The sequence below is a fragment of the Acinonyx jubatus genome, chromosome X (genome assembly GCF_027475565.1).
Source record: "Acinonyx jubatus isolate Ajub_Pintada_27869175 chromosome X, VMU_Ajub_asm_v1.0, whole genome shotgun sequence".
Classification (NCBI taxonomy): Eukaryota; Metazoa; Chordata; class Mammalia; order Carnivora; family Felidae; genus Acinonyx; species Acinonyx jubatus.
In genome coordinates, this window is record NC_069389.1 from 17,348,282 (window position 1) to 17,363,620 (window position 15,339).

At 34.4% G+C, this 15,339-nt stretch overlaps 1 protein-coding gene across 5 annotated transcripts in view; it reads left to right on the forward strand.

Annotated features, from left to right (window-relative positions):
- CNKSR2 (connector enhancer of kinase suppressor of Ras 2) overlaps positions 1-15,339 on the forward strand; it is a 292,571-nt gene that overhangs the window by 99,507 nt on the left and 177,725 nt on the right. For all 5 annotated transcript variants that reach the window (XM_027054659.2, XM_027054656.2, XM_027054661.2 and 2 more), the window contains exon 4: positions 823-910. In XM_027054659.2, the coding sequence (XP_026910460.2) occupies positions 823-910 (88 nt within the window). The remainder of the gene's footprint in view (positions 1-822; positions 911-15,339) is intronic.

The window sequence follows — 15,339 nt, forward strand, 5'->3', positions numbered from 1 at the left end:
ATGAAAGTCATTGTGAATTCATTTGGTGACAAAACTCTTGCTTGCTTGCTGCTATTTGTTCATAACAGCCTTGTAAATATAAACCTTATATCAGAATATATTTATTATATATGTACCAAGTTGTTTTAAAAAGGCTATGAAGTGACATAAATGATTGGTTTAGTACAAGATAAAACCTAGGTAAATCGGTAGAGGCAGTATATTAGTGTTTAACTCTGTTGACTTGTGGGCTCAGACTTCCTTGGTTTGAATAGCAGTTCTACAACTTACTAGTTGTTACCCTTTTTGTCAGCGTTCTCATCTGTAAAATGGGAATAATAATAGTGCCTATTGACATAAGAGTTTTTGTGAAAATAACTTAGTACATGTAAAGCATTCAGAACAGTAACTGGCACATAGGTCTTCAGTGTTGGCTGTCAGTGTTAGCCCTGAATTGTGAGTATTTCAAGAAAGTAATGTATTGAAAATCTTCATTTGAAAATAAACTAAAATGTTGTCTTTGCCTAAAGTACTCCTTTATTTGGTGTTTTATTGTAGACGTAGTGTAGACGCCTTCTACATACCGAAGAACCAATAAATATTAAGAACTAAAAAAAGAAATTTGATAGAAAGCAAACATTATGTTTCTTGAATTTAATTCTGTTCTAAGCCATTTCCTGAATCTTTTTTCTTAAATATGTCCTGAATATTGTTTTTCACTACATAAACTTCAGAACAACTCATTTCCTATTATTCAAGATCTTAACTTTAGGCATTGCATTTTAGGACTTTTCAAAATCTGTTCCTATTATTCACTATTTTTTTTTCCTTTTCCCTTTATAGGTCACCATTTGCTGCTGTCACAGACTATTCAGTTACAAGGAATAATGTCATACAGCTCTGCTTGGAATTAACAACAATTGTGCAACAGGTATTAGCTGGCAACATTTCCTTCTCTTAATTTATTATCTATTTCATATTCAAACAATGAATAGTATTACTTTTTACCAAGAGTTTGTAAGATACTGGTTTGGGAGTTTCTACTTAAAGACAAATGGTTCTAAATAAACCAAATATGTGGTTTGGGAAACTATTCATATATCCCAATAAACAAGCATTTTATTTACCAGAAGATGTAAAAATGTAAAAGTATACTGAACTTCTAGAGAAATCATTATAAGATCATAAGTCTGGTAATCTCACATTTTAGTGGGAAGGACTGTACTGCCTTTCACAAAATTAAATTTCCCCATTTAGATAACAGTCTAAGACTTTTGCTCTAAGACACTGTTCTTTATTAGTACAATTATTAGTTTCATTTATATATTGCACATATGAAAAAAATACTCATAATAGCTTTTAACAGTGATCCCTTTATGTGACCTGATTTTATTTTTACTTTGAATATTATCCAAACCAGGGATCCCCAAATCAAATGCCTTCAGGAGTACCGCCACTAATATAAATCAAGCCAGGCATGAGATATGGAGAAATCATAGAGTGATGAATTGACTAGTACATATTTTATAAAATTTAATTAAATCTAATAATGAAACACATCTGAGAAGTCTGAAGCCTGCAGCCACCATGCTGTGTAAGCCCTGATGGCAGCCTCTTGCTGACACTGCTTTCTTGGGTGCTGGTTGGTATTTGTTAACCTATCCAGTGTTTCAGAAAGAAAGCAGACAATAAAATAAGATGATACAGGAGATTTGGGGGAAAACTGATGATTTAATTTTTTATTCTACTCCCTGTCTTTTATTACCAGGGATAATTATAGGAAGGAGGGTAACTTTGTGACTTTTAATTGTGGAACACATCAGACATTCATCAATGTTATATCATGGCAATGATAAAGTCAACAACTCTTTGTTACTCAGAGACATGCATGGAGAGAGTGAACATTTTTTATGAGCTTTGAGATACCCTAACAGTCTCACTGCATGTCTTTATATTTGATACCAGTAAATGTAATTTCTGAATTTACAAGGTCTCAACTGGATGATGGGGAGAAGAGTGGCGTTTTAGGACAAGACTCAGCAAACATTTTGTAGAAGATAGATATTAAGTATTTAAGGTTTTGTAGGCTGTGTAGTGTAGGCAATAAGGGCCTTTTGAAACTACTCAACTCTGCTGTTTTAGTGCAAAAGCAGTGTTAGACAATGTGTAAATGAATGGGTGTGGCTATGTGCCTATAAAACTTGTTTTGCAAAAAAAAAAAAAAGCTGCAGATTGAATTTGCCCCTTGGGCCATCTTTTGCTGACAAGTGAACGTTCTAGGGCATTGTTAGTCCATTGTGTTCTGCGGACCAGCAGCATTATGATCCCAGGGGTAAAAAAGCAATAATATAACCTATGGGTTATTATTCTTACCCATGACATTTTTTAAAAATGTATTTTTTTAAACTTGATTTCTTTTAAAGGCATTAAACTTAACCAAAGATTTGAGATATGGACAACAGTGTATTAGTTTCTTTCTTTTACTATGAGAGAGAAATTCTCTCTGATTTAGAGATGCATATTACACAGTATTTTTATAGTACTCTTCATACCTTTTAATATAGATAGTGCTCATTAGCAATCTGTATTAAACAATCATAATAATATAAGAATTATTAACTGCTACATGAGAAGATCTGTGATAACTGTATTATGTGTGTTATTTAAGCTTTTTATTTATACATGAGACCCAAAACAATGATCAGATGGTGAAGTTGAATGTAAGAATTAAAAGTTTATTTTTCAAGTTTTTATACATGAGAAACTCCTATTGTCAATTCTCTGAGAATGCCATCCATCTGATATCATCTTGCCAAGTAACTTCATTTCCAAGCATAATTATGACAGAAAGTGGGAATTTTTTAGTTCTTGTGTCTCCTCCAAACATCTGGACCTGGATAGCCTATTTAAAAGTTTACTTTTGAGTAATTGGCTGTCTCTCTGTTGCCTTAAAAACGAAGACTGCAAATCTAAATGGCAATTATGATGTTTTCTTGAAAATCTTGAAGAAGAGTACTCAGGTGTATTCATTTTCCCTTAATTAATGCATAATGTTTTCTCACATCAAAAAGGGATCAACAAAGTGATCTTGAAAAAAATTACCTTTAAGTGTACAGTGAGATCATATATGGAGAGTTTTCTATGTTTAGAACTCACAGGTTCCAAAACATACCTTTGTCATTCTAACCTTCAGATGTTACATTGAGAAGAATGGCTGAAATTATTTTCAGTGAATTAAGATTTCCTGTAGAGAAATTGTCCAGTGGTGGAAGTGCGATTTCTGTCAGATATGACTAACTCCCACCCATTCTGCTATTTTTAAGAACATACCATCTAAATAACAAGTGATTCAGCTTTTGTTCCAGAATGTATGAATACCTGCTACTGACAACTACTTCATAACAAACATATGCCATTCTGATATTACCCTCAAAGGCTTATTTGTGCTGTCAACGCAACCTTTAACAGATGTACTATGTGGCTCAACATTCTCCTTAGGAATTTACTTTAAGACACTAATGGGTTTAAGTTTTGCTGTTTATAGCTCAGGAAACATGGTAGAGTATAGAGACATGCTTTCAGAAGTTGAACTTGATGTACATTCTGTCTTGCCCAAATACAGAATTATTGAAAACACTCCAAATAACTGAAATATTCCAAATATACTCAGATGTAGAAGGACCTTCTGTACTTTCCACCCACTGTACACTCTGGTTTAAAGAGGATGCCTTGCCGTTCTTAGGACATTTTGTTCTAACATTACCTGTTTCTATTTTTTAAAGTTCAGTAGCTCTTTTGCCACAGTTCCTTCTACCTCACTCTCATTTTCCTATCACATGTCCTGTTCCACTCATCACCTTTAAGATGCTTCTGAACAAAAACCTCTATTCATAGGTAGTTTTGGTTCTTGCCTTGCCCACTCCTTCCCAACTTGTACCTGACCAGATTACTTAATTCATCTACTTTAACTACACCCTTTCTGTTGTATCTTAAGGAAAATGTTAAGATACCAATTTCTCTTCATAAAATACATCTTCCTGACATCCTGATGTAATTTACTTATAAGTATAGAATCGATCACTTTCAGACTAGTCATCCCAAAGCCCAGCTTTAATTTTGTCACTTTTAGCAATTTTCCTCTAGTTTCCAAATTGATTACAAACTCCTTTCTTTGGAATTCAAGGGCATTCCAAGTATGGTCCTACCATAATTTCAGTTTTACCTTCCAGTACTACCATATATCTTAATTGTAGTCTACTTCATGTGGATGACTTACTGTTAATAAAATAGATTTTGTGTCTCATCTTTTTATGGTGTGTGGTCTCCTCAGAACATGTCCTATATATCTTTCTCTCAGCCTGGTAAAATCATGTTCTATTCTTTAAGGCCTCTAGGAAGTGCCTCATTCATGAAACTTTCACTATATCCCACAGCTCTTTGTACTTTCTTCCTACTTGACCATTTATATTTAATGTAACTATTGATATGGTTGGAATCGTAACTGCCACCTTGCTGTTTGTCTTCTATGTTTACCATATGTTCTTTATTCTTTTTCTTTTCTGTATATGTTTTCATTAATTATTTTTTATGATTCCATTTTGTCCTGTTTGATGACTCATTAGCTATAATTCTTTGTTGTATGTTGTGTGTGTGTGTGTGTGTGTGTATACATGCAATGGAATATTGCTAAGCCATAAAAAAAGAATGAAATCTTGCCATTTGCAACAACATGGATGGACCTACAGGGTATAATGCTAAGTGAAATAAATCAGTCAGAGAAAGACAAATACCGTATGATTTCACTCATATGTGAAATTTAAGAAACAAAATTAACAACAAAAAAAGGGAGACAAACACTCTTAAACAGAGAACAAACTGGTGGTTAGCAGAGGGGAGGGAGGTGATTGGCAGGGGGAGGGGAGGATGGGTGAAATAGATAATGGGGATTAGAAGTACACTTAGCATGAAAAGAACTGAGTAACATATAGAATTGGTCAATCACTGTATTGTACACCTGAAAATAACGTAATGCTGTATGTTAATTATACTGGATTTTTTTAAAGTCCTAATATGAACAACGCAATAAAATGTTAAAAACTATGGCATAATACTAAATACTACTTTACATAGCATTTCACATCTTACCTATGAAAGTTATATTCTGCTTTGAATAATAATTATCTAACTTCCATTAGATTATGAACTTCTTAAAGACAAGAATGGTGTCTTGCTGATTTTCATATATAGTAGGTGCGCATTACATACTTGGTAAAATAAATTGACCTGAGATCCAGTTATCCCCTCTGGTTAGCACATGCTCATTTGTACTCTTCCAAGAAAAATTTGGTATTAGATCCTTGAATTGGTACTCATTTTATTTCATCTTCTGTGTAAAAGCTGTCGTTCTTTCTCTGCTAGTTATGTAAAGGACCCCAGAGAGGGGTGCCTGGGTGACTCAGTCACTTAAGTGTCCAACTCTTGCTTTTGGCTCAGGTCATGATCTCACTGTTCTGAGATCCAGCCCTGCAACCGGCTCTGTGCACTGACAGTGCAGAGCCTGCTAGGGATTCTCTCTCTCCCTCTCTCTCTGCCCCTCCCCTGCTTGTGCTATCTCTCTCTCAAAATAAATAAACTTAGGGGCGCCTGGAGTGGCTCAGGTGGTTAAAGCGTCCGACTTTAGCTCAGGTTATGATCTTGGAGTTCATGAGTTCAAGCCCACATTGGGTTATGTGCTGACAGCTCAGAGCCTGGAGCCTGCTTTGGATTCTTTGTCTCCCTCTCTCTGTCCCTCCCCTGCCCGCTTGCTCTCTCTCTCTCTCTCTCTCTCTCTCTCTCAAAAATAAAATAAACATTAAAAAATAAAAATAAACTTAAAAAATATTTTTAAAAAAGAACCCCAGAGATATCTAAAGATACCCATCACTTTACATCTTAGTTTATTTACTGAGTTAAAATAAGAGTATTGATCCTCATAACTACTTTCCAAGATAGAATGAAAGCGAACAAGACTTCTGAAACACTATGCAAATATAGAATGCTAACAAAAAATATCTTTTGAGGAAACAGTTACAAGCATGATATATTAGTGTTTGTAAATCATCTCTTAAAATAATCTATTATTGGGGCGCCTGGGTGGCTCGGTCAGTTAAGCGTCTGACTTCGGCTCAGGTCATGATCTCACGGTCCGTGAGTTCGAGCCCCACGTCGGGCTCTGTGCTGACGGCTCAGAGCCTGGAGCCTGTTTCAGATTCTGTGTCTCCCTCTCTCTCTGCCCCTCCCCTGTTCATGCTCTGTCTCTCTCTGTCTAAAAAATAAATAAACGTTAAAAAAAATTTTTAAAAATAGAATTAATTATAAAAAAAATAAATTATTATTTTTCTACTGTTAGGTGATGTCGTATCTTTGGTACCAAGTTTTTCTGGGCTCTAGTCTGTTACTACCTTTCATAGCAATAGGAATGAGGTTGATAAAATAATGAAATAAAATAGCTAAGTTGATAATGAAACTATAAGTGGTTTTATTTCATTTTGACTCTACTTTTCTGTATTTTCAAATTTTCTAAAATGAATTCAAGTTGTCAGAAGAAAAAAAATGTTATATAAAGCAATACTGCTTTGTTTGATAAAAGAGCACAACATAGACAAATACTTACATTTTAAATGACATAGTTTACAGTCAGTGTCCATCTAATGGTCTCATTCAGCCATTGTATACACACTAATCACTGCATTCACTGGGAATTGTATGCAGTATCTGAAGATAGGTATTAAACTTAAGCTACCAGTAAAAGAGGCCAATTTGAATAAGCAAAGTGTGGATTTAAAATATATACATACATATATATATATATATATATATATATATATATATATATATATATATATATCTAGGGCATGCATTTATTGCCAGGCTTTCAAGAAATCTCATCTGAACAGTTATGATGATAGTTATGCTTTGAAATATGCTGTACTTCAAATTATTTTTCACTCTAATTATTTTTATTCCCATTGCAACAAGAGGAGATGATCAATATCTAAAAATAAACTGTCACAAATAGCTTTTTTCCCTTCTTAACACAAAGGGGGTGGTACTATGAAGTAAGTGGAAAGTGCTTCTTGGTATTGGCTACTTATATTTAAAGTGGTACTAACATTAGAGGTGAAAAAAATATAAATTTCTTTTAGCAAGCTCTATTTGGAGTGATTTATTTAATCCTTTATATCTATTTTACTTATTTACGGTTGTGATGGGGTTAGATAGTTATATTTGAAGTCTTTTAAAGAGATCCCTCCCCCAGTACTTTCCTTTCCACATAAGATTGGTTATCATACCACATTTGAGAAAAAGGGGAAAATAGTTTAAAATCTTAAATAGAAAGAATTCTCAAAGAACTGAAGCCTCATTTAGAGCACTGTCAGCAGAAAAATGAGGCAGGTACCCACACACTTCATGCCAGTACTGAAATAATTGCCATGATGCCTGCCCTAATGGGTTGCAGCTTGACCTAAAATTATTCTACTATAACGGTTTTTTATTTTCTACCTCAAACACAAAAATGATTAGATTGTCACTAGTAAAGAAACTGACACAAAAGTATCAGTTTGCAAAGTGAAGCTTTGGTGGAATTCAGAATACTTGGGAAAAGAGACAGAGGGTAGGGATAGTGACTATTGGAAGAATTGAGAATTAGGCCCATCGCTTCATGAGCATTTCACCTTGGACAAACCATGTACATTTACTTGTGCCATCTATAAACAGAAATAATTCTATTGTGAGTATCAAATTAGATGTGTTAAAAATTGTTCAAAAATGTGAAGTGCAAAACAAAAGTAATATTTATAAAATTGGTAAGAAATACAGACTTGATAAAAGGAATTTGTTTCAAATAATGAATATACACAGATATTTTTTCTCATTTTAGTGTTCATTTTCTTCAGCTGCAGTGAAATTCAGTGAAATCTGAATTATATGCTGAGAGAAAATTTTCAACATGATGTGAAACATTTTAGATCAGATTTTGAAATGATAATATACCAGAGTGAAAACTTCCTTTTAAAATTCAAGTTCCAGTAATATACTTTTACCTGAAATGTCTCCTCTAAATTGTATATATTAAAATGTCTTGCTGTTTTCTTATGGGCTTACTCATTTCTTAGCCTTTTTAGATCCATTTTCCCTGTCCTTAGATATCACTGGTTTTTTTAATAGTATTTGAAATGTTACTTTAGCTTACCATTCCCAGCTAAAAGTTGGGTAAAAAAGAGAAAAGATTAGTAGTCTTTCACATGAGATTGTTTAAATTAACTTTTGAAAAGAAAAGAAATGCAGAGTAGAAGGAAATTTTAGAAAAAGTTCTTAAAACATCCTATTTTAAGTATGTAATTGTTACCTACTTCTTAGTCCACACTTTCCTTCCCCACCCTCTAAAATTTGAAGAAATGTCATGTACTGTTCAAAAAATCTTAACTGAGAGAATCATCACCAAGAACTGAAAGTTTATTTAGATATTGAAAGAGTTTATTGAAAGAGATATTGAAAGAGATTATGATCTTTGCTTCCATTCATTACACTGATTCTGTATGCCATAAATATAAACGTTTGTATGTAGTATATGCTGCAGTATATTTTTCTACATTTTTTAAAGTAATATCTTCTTCATAGAAAAATTTGGAGTAATGAAAAGAAAAGCATTGCTTTTAATCTTTCCACCCAAAGAAAATCCTGTTATTTTCCCTTTTTATTTCAGCCTGTTTTCATGTATATACACCTATATATTTTGAATATAGTTTTTTTCATTTAGTATTATTCCAGAATTTTTTTTTATTTTACTGCATTGTCCATATTAGGACTTTAAAAAAAATCCAGTATAATTAACATACAGCATTACGTTATTTTCAGGTGTACAATGCAGTGATTGACCAATTCTATACGTTACTCAGTTCTTTTCACGCTGAGTGTACTTCTAATCCCCATTATCTATTTCACTCATCCCTCCCTCCCCCTGCCAATCACCTCCCCTCTGGTAACCACCAGTTTGCTCTCTGTTTAAGAGTGTTTGTCTCTCTTTTTTTTGTTATTGTTAATTTTGTTTCTTAAATTTCACATATGAGTGAAATCATACGGTATTTGTCTTTCTCTGACTGATTTATTTCACTTAGCATTATACCCTGTAGATCCATCCATGTTGTTGCAAATGGCAAGATTTCATTCTTTTTTATGGCTTAGCAATATTCCATTGCATGCACACACACACACACACACACACACACACACACACACACACCACCTCCTTATGCATTCATCTATCAGTGGATACTTGGGTTGCTTCCATATCTTGGCTATTGTAAATAAGCTGAAATAAACATAGGGACATAGGGGCACATATATCTTTTTGAATTCATGTTTTTGTATTCCTTAGAACTTTGTTTTTTAAAAAAGTTTATAACATGACAGTATTCATTAATTTTTAAAAATACAGAAAACCATAAAGAAAAGTGATTCGACATTTCTATACATGATTAAATGAGCTCCATAGTAAGTCTAGTTGCTATCTGTCACCGTGCAAAGTTGTTACAATATTATTGACTGTATTTCCTATGCTATACACTATATCCCCATGACTTACTGATTTTATAACTGGGAGTTTGTACTTCATAATCCACTTCACTTATTTTGCTTGTGTTCCCAACTTTTCCCTGCTCTGGTAACCAACAGTTTGTTTCCTATATCTGTGAGTCTGTTTCTGTTTTGTTTGTTTGCTTCTGTTTTTAGTTTTTATTTTAAGTTTATTTATTTATTTTGAGAGAGAGAGAGAGCATATGCGTGTGTGAGAGGGGCACAGAGAGGGAGAGACAGAATCCCAAATAGTCTTGGTGCTGTCAGTGTATAGCTCAGTGCAGGACTTGAACCCATGAACCATGAGATCATGACCCTAGCTGATACCAAGTCGGACACTCAACTGACTGAGCCACCCAGAATCTAAAAAAGCACCCTTTGCTTTTTTAGATTCTACATATAAGAGAAATCATACAGTATTTATCTTTTTCTCTCTGACTTATGTCACTTAACATAATGCCCTCTAGGTCTCTCCATGTTGTTGCAAATGGCAAGATTTCATTCTTTATTATGGCTGAATAATATTTCATTGTATATATACAAAATCCTTATCCACTCATCCATCAATAGACACTTAGTTTGCTTCCTTATCTTAGCTATTGTAAATAATGCTACAGTGAACATAGGGGTACATATATCTCTTTGAATCAGTGTTACCATTTTCTTGGGATAAATACCCAGAAGTGGAATTGCTGGATCATATGGTAGTTCTATTTTTAATTTTTTGAGGAACCTCCATAGAGTTTTCCATAGTGGCTGTACCAATTTACATTCCTACCAAAAGTGTATGAGTGTTCCCTTTTCTTCACATCCTCACCAATACTTGTTACTTTTTGTCTTCTCAGTAATAGCCAAATTGACCAGTGTTATTTTATTTTTAAATCTTTATTGAAGAAAATGGAAAAAATATTCTTCAAAGATCAATTTTGAAAGTGTTTATTTTTTAATGTTTATTTATCTTGAGAGAGAGAGAGAGAGAGAGAAAGAGAGAGAGAGAGAGCTGGAGAGAGGCAGAGAGATAGGGAGAGAGAATACCAAGCAGGCTCCATAGTGTCAGTGCAGAGCCCAATGCGGGGCTCAGTCTCAGGAATTGTGAATCATGACCTGAACCAAAATCAAGAGTCAGATGCTTAACCAACTGAGCCAGCCAGGTGCCCTGAAACTGTTTTTTTTTTTTTATGGACAATTCCCTCTAAATTATGTATGTTTGTTTTCTAATCATTTTTCTTACCTGTATACTATTTTATTTTTTTAATGTTCATTTATTTTGAGAGAGAGTACACACATGCAAGCAGGTAGGAGCAGAAAGAGAGGAAAAGAGAGAGTCCCAAGTAGGCTCTGCTCAGCATGGAGCCCAACGCAGGGCTCATTCTCACAAACCTGAGATCATGAACTGAGCCAAAATCAAGAGTTGGATGCTTACCCAACTGACCTACCCAGGCACCCATCCGTTATACTTTTTTCAATACAAATCAATAAAAATAAATTATTTATGAAGTATTTTCTAAATATACATTTTTAAATAAAAATTTTCATAAGATTGTCTCTCTCTCCCTCTGCTTCTCTCGCCTGCTCATGCTCTCTTTCTCTCAAAAAAAAACGTATTAATAAGCATATTTTTTTAATATTTACTTTGGGGAGAATGCAAGTAGGGGAGGGGTGGAGAGCGGGGTACAGAGGCTCCGAAACAGGCTCTGCACTGACAGTCTGACAGCAGCAAGACCAGTGTGGGGTTTGAACTCACAAACACAAGATCATGACCTGAGCCGAAGTTGGATGCTCAGCTGACTGAGCCACCCAGGTGCCCCTGTATAAATAAGCATATTTATATTGAGTGTATTGCCCTTTTTAAAATGTATTACTGCTGTTTAATCCAACCCGTTTTATCTTAATCAGGTTGTTATTTACTCAAGGTAAATGCTTGAGAGAAAAGAAGAGCTTTTCTAGGATTTATTGAATTGGTATTTGTGGTTTAAATTCTTAGACCATATTATCTGTGAATACTAAAAAATTAAAAATAAAGATTGCAGAATTTTGTAAAAATAAATATCCTAGAAGTGATTTTTTTCTTTTGAGAGGTGGGGAGTGGGGAGGGTCAGAGAGATAGAGAGAATCTTAAGCAGGCTCCACGGCCAGCACAGAGCCTGACATGGGGCTCCAGCTCACAACTGTGAGATCATGACCTAAGCTGAAACCAAGAGTCAGACGCTTAACCACCTGAGCCACTCAAGCACCCCGATAGCCTAGAAGTGATTTTTAAAATTTCATTAAGGAAAGGTGCCTGGCTCAGTCAGTTAAGCATCTGACTCTTACAGCTCAGTTCATGATCTCAAGGTCTATGAGATTGAGCCCTGAATTAGGCTCTGTACTGGCAGTGCAGAGCCTGCTTGGGATTCTCCCTCCCCACTCTCTCTCTGCCCCTCCTCCCTGTTCACTCTCTCTCTCTCTTTCAAAATAAATAAACATTTGGGACGCCTGGGTGAGTCAGTTGAGCATCTGACTCTTGATTTCAGCTCAGGTCATGATCTCACACTCATGGGATCAAGCCCTGTGTCGGGTTCTGTGCTGACAGTGCAGAGCCTGCTTGAGATTCTCTCTTCCCTCTCTACCCCTTCCCTGCTCATGTTTTTTCTCTCTCAAAATAAATAAATGAAAAATTAAAAAATAAACATTAAAAAATAATAAAATACAATTTCATTAAAGATTTTTTTAATGTTTATTTTTGAGAGAGAGCACGGGCAGGGGAGGGGCAGAGAGAGATGGGGACAGAGTATCTGAAGCAGGCTCTGAGCTGACAACAGCAAGCCCAATGCAGGGCTCAGACTCACGAACAGCAAAGTCATGACCTGAGCTGAAGTCGGACACTTAACCGACCGAGCCACCCAGGCTCCCTTCATTAAGTATTTACGCAAGGAAACGTGCCCTATAAGTTTTCTGACAATAGCTATTATATTTTGCTTCATTATATTTTATCTGTGTGAATGGTACATCCTTTACCTTCTTGGTGGACATTTTATATCATTTGCATTTTATGACAAAATAGGGTAGTGGGCTTTGATATAAAGTATATCTGAGTTCATCATCTTGGCTCTGCTTTTTGACAGGCTATATGAACTTGGACAAATTGCTTCACATCTCCGATACTCTTTATATGTAAAAGAGCATCACACCTTGTTGGATCATTTTAGGGTTGCAGTGAATTAGTAGAAGATCTAGCCCATAATCTGGCATTTAGTGGAAACTTAATAAATGGCCGTTTTACTTACCCTATATGCAAAAGAGCCTTTGGAAACTCTAAACTTAGCTAGTTTTTGCTCTGCAGATACTTAAAGGAGTGTTGCCATCCTTACTTTTGGTATTGAGTAGCAGTGAAGAAAGACCTATTTCTAGAAGGAGTGCTTTTTTAAAAAGGACTTTGCTTTAATTTAGGATGTTCTTTAGATTTTAATGCAAATTGATTACTGTGCTTCATATTCTGGAAGATATTTTGACATAAACTAGAACAAATTTTGATCACCTGTGAACCTGCCATCCCTGTCCTACACATTCAAATTACCTAGAGTTGAAAATGGAGAACTCAAAACATATAAAGGTAAAATGCCAGTGTGTAATACTCAGTCCTACAGAATGTGTGTTGTAGAAGGGATATTAAGATTCAGGTAGTAAATATATGTAAAGTTCTAAAGTGGGGGGTATAAATTACTGGGGTAGGCACTATATATATATTCTGTGGTTTGTATAGTCAGTATTAAAACCTATAAAAGCCCAACTAGGAGAGTCTCTCATTCATCTCAGACACAACTTTAAATAATATATTTGCTATATTAGGGTTAGTGTTTAAGCCTTCCTGAATGAGACATTCTAGGTGACCTGAAAATTGGACTGGGGCTTTTGAGATTAAAACTGGGACATTTCAGATCAAAAACCAGGACAGATTTTATATGTAAATTTTAAACAATATGTATTATATTACTTAGTACACTTGTTGATGGAAACATAAAAGGTGATTCTGTTTTATTTTGTGTTTAAACAGCGTATTTAATTCAGTGTAATTATACTTAATCCTTTGCTTTCGCTGTTTTAGTTGATCATGAAGAAGCAAAACTAGTGTTTTTTTTAAAACTTCTGTATATAATCCTAATACAGTGAATCAGAAGTTATAGCTAGAACTATTAGGCATAGTAGCCAGATAACTTGAGGACTTTTATTCTAAAGACAAATACAAAACTAAAAATATATAGAATTTGCAAAGCCAAGATTATATTATATATGTATGCCTGTATCTCTTAAAAGACCTAGAAGATAGTCTGAAAACAAATATAAACACACACCGAAATCCTCATTCTTGATATAAAATATAAAATGTTTATTGGTAGCTGTAAATTTTCTGAAGGCTCAGAATGAAAAGGTAATTAAGAGTGATGGAATTACCACATGCTAAGACTTTAGCAAAGCACTATTTAGAACATTGGGACATAATCATTTATTATTCTTCCAGCTTTCTGACATTGGCCTGACTTATGAACAAAAACTTAAAAACTTATGTAAATTATATGAAAATGAATTCTGAAATTGACTCTTTTCAAAGCTTTATTTTTTTAAAACACCTAGACTATATTATGTGAGCATCCTGCCAAAACACTTTTAAAGATGTAGACCGTATCACTATCACCAATAACAGAAGACGAACTAGAGGTGTTGTGTACTAATCAAATTCTTTTATATGGCAAATAGCAGGCTACTATTTCTCAGACATCTTTTTTCTTCTGTGTATTATATTTTTAAAGTTTATTTATTCATTCTGAGAGAGAGTGCATGCATGGGAGGAGGGGCAGAGAGAGGGAATTCCAAGCAGACACCATGCTGTGCTGCTAGTGCAGAGCCCAGTGCAGGGCTCCAACCCACAAACCATGAGATCATGATCTGAGCAAAAATCAAGAATCAAATGCTTAACCCATTGAGCCCTCCTCATCCTACTAAATATCTCACTAGGCTTTCTTTTTCTTCACATTTAAACTTTCTGCACAAAGGATTATATTTTTAAATTTATGTAGTATTTTATACATATACAAAAGAATGCATGTCATAGATGTGTGTGTGTGTTTGTGTGTGTTATGAAGCATAACAATGAATACTCATGAATCTGTCATATAATAAATAGGACATTACCAATATTATTTTACTTACATTTGTGCTCCTCCCCAATCTCCTCATGCTGCCTCTTCTCAAAGTGTTTGGTTTTTCTCCTTAAAATAGTTTTATATACTTTTCTAAAACCCTTTTTAATTATACTTGTCTTTGAGTTTGTAAAAATGGTATCACTGTGCATAATACCTTTTTCACTTGATTTGTGTTTCTGAATTCATTCATGTTTTGCCCAGTTACTGTAGTTCATTCACTTTTACTTCATATAATACTTAATTGTGTCTATATACCCCAATATGTTTATCCCTTTTTGTGACCATGAATATTTGGACATATACCTACTTTTAAGTGTATTACATAGGAGTGTAATTGCTGTGTTGTACAGTATGTACATGCTCATCTTTATAATTGTACCACATCCTGTTATGAAAGTTTTATTGCTCATTTATGTAATGTACTTTCATTGTCTTTCACTGTCTGAAGTACTGTCTGTTCATCATGCTGTCTTATGATGGAGTTCACCTTTCAAGAGGCTATTAAAGTTTTCTCACAAAGACCCTATAAAGATAGAACTTTTACCATTATTGCTATGTTGTGTAC